This window comes from Morone saxatilis, unplaced genomic scaffold (genome assembly GCF_004916995.1).
Source record: "Morone saxatilis isolate NCDOM2014 unplaced genomic scaffold, NCSU_SB_2.0 Contig17, whole genome shotgun sequence".
Lineage (NCBI taxonomy): Eukaryota > Metazoa > Chordata > Actinopteri > Moronidae > Morone > Morone saxatilis.
The window spans coordinates 20557958-20562114 of record NW_023339729.1 but is presented as its reverse complement, the minus strand read 5'-3'; the positions used below and the strand labels follow the sequence as shown (position 1 = coordinate 20562114).

The window sequence follows — 4157 nt, the reverse complement described above, 5'->3', positions numbered from 1 at the left end:
TATATATATATAAATATATAAAGGGTAGTAGTATATTGGCTTATAGCTTGTTAACACTGAAAAGAGTCTTTTGCTGTGGCAGTTAGACAAGTGGCTCTACTGCTGCTTTCAGCAAAGAGAGTAAACACCTCATGATTACAGTGATCAAAGAATGTCAAAAACAGTCATTTGACATTGGTAGAAGGGACCGGAAGAAGCACAGCAGTCCCAGTGGGAGCGTATGACCAGACTCCTCCATGTCATATTCTCATTATAAGCAACAGGCCCACACAGCCCTAACAGGGGTTAACAGACTATTGATATTTGATATGTGTTACTATGCTGGACACAAATTTAAAAAAGTGACGCGCGTTTTGGCTACAGTCGGGTTAGGCGCGAAACACAAGACGTGACATGTCCTCCTGAAACGAGATATGGCCGTATCAGTTTACACCAACATAGCTGAGCATCAATATCAGCTCATCTGTGAGCAATGGCTAATACCAGAGTTCACCATAGTGCTCTGTGGAAGTTCGCCTGGTAACTCCACGTGACCGCAGGAACTAACGCTGTCAGCAGGTATATTAAACATAACCAGAAAGGCAGAATGCTTAATTTACTGTTTACTTAAAGGTTACAAATGGAAACAGTGTGTTATTTAGGCAATGCCTGACACATGGTGTGATCACTCCACCTCCTGATATTTTCACACAAACCAATAGATCTAAAGTTGATTCCATATGTGATAAAGTTGCATTTTTCACCGTGATGAGAGAGGTCAGAGCGGAAAAGCAACATCACTCATGCTAACAGCTACAATAGTATGCAAATGACATGCTTAGCGTCACAACAGTACGGTAGTAAAGTACAGGAGGACGGTGCGACGCAGAAGGAGCTACGGCAGCATCAGGCCACGCCGGGCTCCTCTCAGGTCAGCCACTGCAAGAGCGAGACTGAAACTACAGAGGAGGTGATTGAGGAGGAGGAAACGTGCTTAAACAGCTTGAATCTATAGATCCGCCGTGCCTGGTGTCAACAGTACAGGTTTTCACTTGACACACCGTAGGGCACCTAAATAGCACTGCTGCTGTTTGCTTTCTCCCAGATCTTGGAGCACCTGCTGTTTCCAGACGTAAGTGACAGTGATTTCAGTTCCCTCCACAAAGCAGCAATGACCTCAGATTTTCCAGGTGTTGAGAACAATGAGATGCTGCATTACATCGGACTAAACTCGTAAAAATGAGCAAAGCAAACCTAAAATAGTATGTTTTATCTCCAATTTTCTCAAAATCATTACATTTGCACAATCTTTTTTTTATAACACAATATGATCATATTATCATGACACGGTAAAATAGTACATTGTTTAAGCAGCGTAGGGATTCCTGGCACAACTTTACTGCCACATTTGGCTTGTGGCCTGGACCCGAATGAATGAGTATTACATTGTTTCCAGACCATAAAAGTGCCACAAAAATCAGCTTGAAAAAAAAAACGATAAAAAAAAACAGTTCGACACGAAGAAGAAGTCAGCTTGAACTAAGATCCCTGTGGAATCTGTGCCTTGAAGAAATGAGGCTGTCCTAAAGGCAAAATCAAAGACATACCTGACGTTCCTGCGACTAACTAGCATTATTGAAACACACACAGTGAAGTAAGTCTGGTGCTTTTAGAGGAGAAAAAAAAAAACATGTTGTGTGACTGTCCAAAGCTTTAAGCAATTGTAGCACTGCTGCTGGGACACGCCTGGAGCCTATCTGTCAACGCAGCATTGATACTACTGTATCATTAATGATGTGCTTAAAAAACAACAACATTAGTGTCAACTGTTACATTCCCACAGGACTGAAATTCTTTGCTGGTCATTTTTGAAGACTTTAAATATTGTTAGGCCATGTTCGACAATAAATCTTTCAGCAACTTGAGATGTTTAATAGCCTTTTGATGGGATGCAATCATATATACAACACTATATAAAGAGTCTAAAGGATTTCCCAACAAGACATATAACAGCAGTCTATTTCTGATGACTGTCGAAGTTCAAGCAACAAGGTTATTATTGTCTATGGTTATTACTGTTTATGGAGACTGGAACTAAAACTAAAACATTTTAAATAATAGAAACCAAACTGTAACAAGCGTACCCGCTCTGGAAACTACCTGAAAGTAAACTGAATTGAAAACCCCCCCAAAAAAACTATTGAACAATACATAACTGTAAGATCTCTGATAAGCACTGGGCACCTTGAGGCGAGCCCTGCCCAAAAGACTAGAGTTCAAAGAGATAACAATCTAATAATGTCTACCCAGCGGAGGTGTGTGTGGCTGAGAGAGTACAGAGCAGGGGGGTTATCAGCAGGGCCAAGGTCATTACAGTGAACTAAAGTAAAATCTAAAACCAGGTGTGAAGAAACAGAAATAAAAAGGAACTGAAACCACATTGGGTTCTTGGAAAACTAATTGAAACTGAATTCAAACATACAGGAAATGCTTTAAGTTTTAGTCCCTTAGTCTCAAATTGGGCAGATATGTCAACACAACAAGCATGATGAAGCATTGGTGCATCTGTTTATTGAGGCTGGGATTTCCACATGACTGTGAGTCAACTGTCTTCATCGAGAGTTGTGATTGCACAGTAATACCTATTCTGAGCCTCTTAAATCTGGCCCCCAGCAAAACCCCCCAACAGGGCTGCACGGTTAATCGAAATATTATCGAGTGCAATAACCATCTGACAGAAGCTGCAGTGATTGGATGAAGGTAGCATTATAATGAGGGACTGTGGTGCTGCATGAGATGTCCTGGTCTACAGATCTTGTTCAACAGGTTCATCTTGTACAAACCCCCACAAATGTCCCATCCTCGTGATTTAAATAAAAATAAAAAATAATCAGGATTTTTTTTTTTTTAACCAAATGGTGCACTCATACCCCCCCATATTATGATAAATCAAACCCTGAAATTATTACTGAAACTAATACAACCTAAAGTAAAAACCAAACATTGTTAAACAATAACAACAAAACTGAAACCAGCAAAACCCACTCTGGAAAGTACCCGAAGTTACAATTAAAAGAAAGAAAGAAAGAAAGAAAGAAAGAAAGAATAGTAATACAAACTAATGCAAAATACAAAAACATATAATAACTCTGCTGGGGCCTTTGGTTCAGGAATTATATATAATATTATATATCCAATGGGAATAACTGTGTAAACAATATTCAAAAAGACCACACCTTCACCTTATCATGCCTAGTGTCTCATAATAATCTCATCATCTCTGACTTTCAAACAAGCTGTTTTCCCCGCTCATAACAAAACCAAATGGCAAAACTGAGCAACACCATCCAGACCTCTTCCCAAGGCAAGTGCATGAGTTTTCTGACACCTTTCTTACAGTATAACGTGGAAAATCAACTTACGCTTCGTTGCATTGATGAGGTTCTTCCCATCTTTGTACAGCTCTTTGATAAATCTGTTAGTTTTGTCCAGCTCTGCTTCGTGTGCCTTTATTTTCTCCCTGAAGCAGGGGCTGTCCAGATAGCATTCACTAAACTCCAGCGGGTGTAGTCCCATTTCTGACAGATTGATAGCTTCGTTTTTACACAGAGAGGAGGAGGAGGGGGGTGGGAAACCAGTCTAAAATGACGCTTACTTCGTAGCTTTAAAACAACAACAAAACAAACTAGACTCCCACAATTAAAGTACCACTTTTTGTCGCTAGCAGAGAAAACATAGCTACGTGAAGCAGCAGCAGCAGCAGCTAACGGTGGTTAGCATGAAACTTCTGACACAGGCGCATGGGTGTTGTTCCACAGTTGTCAAATAAAGGAAAAAAGGAGTCGCTAACAGGTATAACGTGTTGAGGGTGATGCAAACACGCTCTCGGGTCAAGTGTTCATCGGAAGCCGGTTCACAGGAGTTGTCAGAAAGTCATGGTTGCTGTATCCGATTTTTCGTTCCTCCATCAAGCGCACTCCACCTAGCAAAGTGACAGATTGAGAAACTCTGCTGACATCTGTGTGCGTGTAGCAAACTTCTCCCAAAGAGTATGTGGTGGGTCCAAGATGGGTTGGTCCGATGTACTTCCGCTTTCGCTTCGCTGCCCGCTGAGCACTGATTTGGTTATTTGCAGGTTCAAAATATGTGATGAGTAGTAGAAGTATTCTGATCTTTTT

The 4157-nt window shown here is 40.8% G+C and overlaps 1 protein-coding gene across 5 annotated transcripts in view; it reads right to left on the bottom strand.

The window, feature by feature from the left end:
* arhgap10 (Rho GTPase activating protein 10) overlaps nt 1-4000 on the bottom strand; it is a 54537-nt gene extending 50537 nt beyond the window's left edge. For 4 of the 5 annotated variants that reach the window (XM_035660839.1, XM_035660841.1, XM_035660842.1 and 1 more), the window contains exon 1: nt 3402-3999. In XM_035660839.1, coding sequence (XP_035516732.1) covers nt 3402-3555 — 154 coding nt within the window. In that variant the 5' untranslated portion in view covers nt 3556-3999. Of the gene's footprint in view, nt 1-3401 lie in introns of all 5 variants that reach the window. The other variant, XM_035660840.1, reaches the window with a different exon arrangement.
* Between the last annotated feature and the right edge of the window lie 157 nt (nt 4001-4157).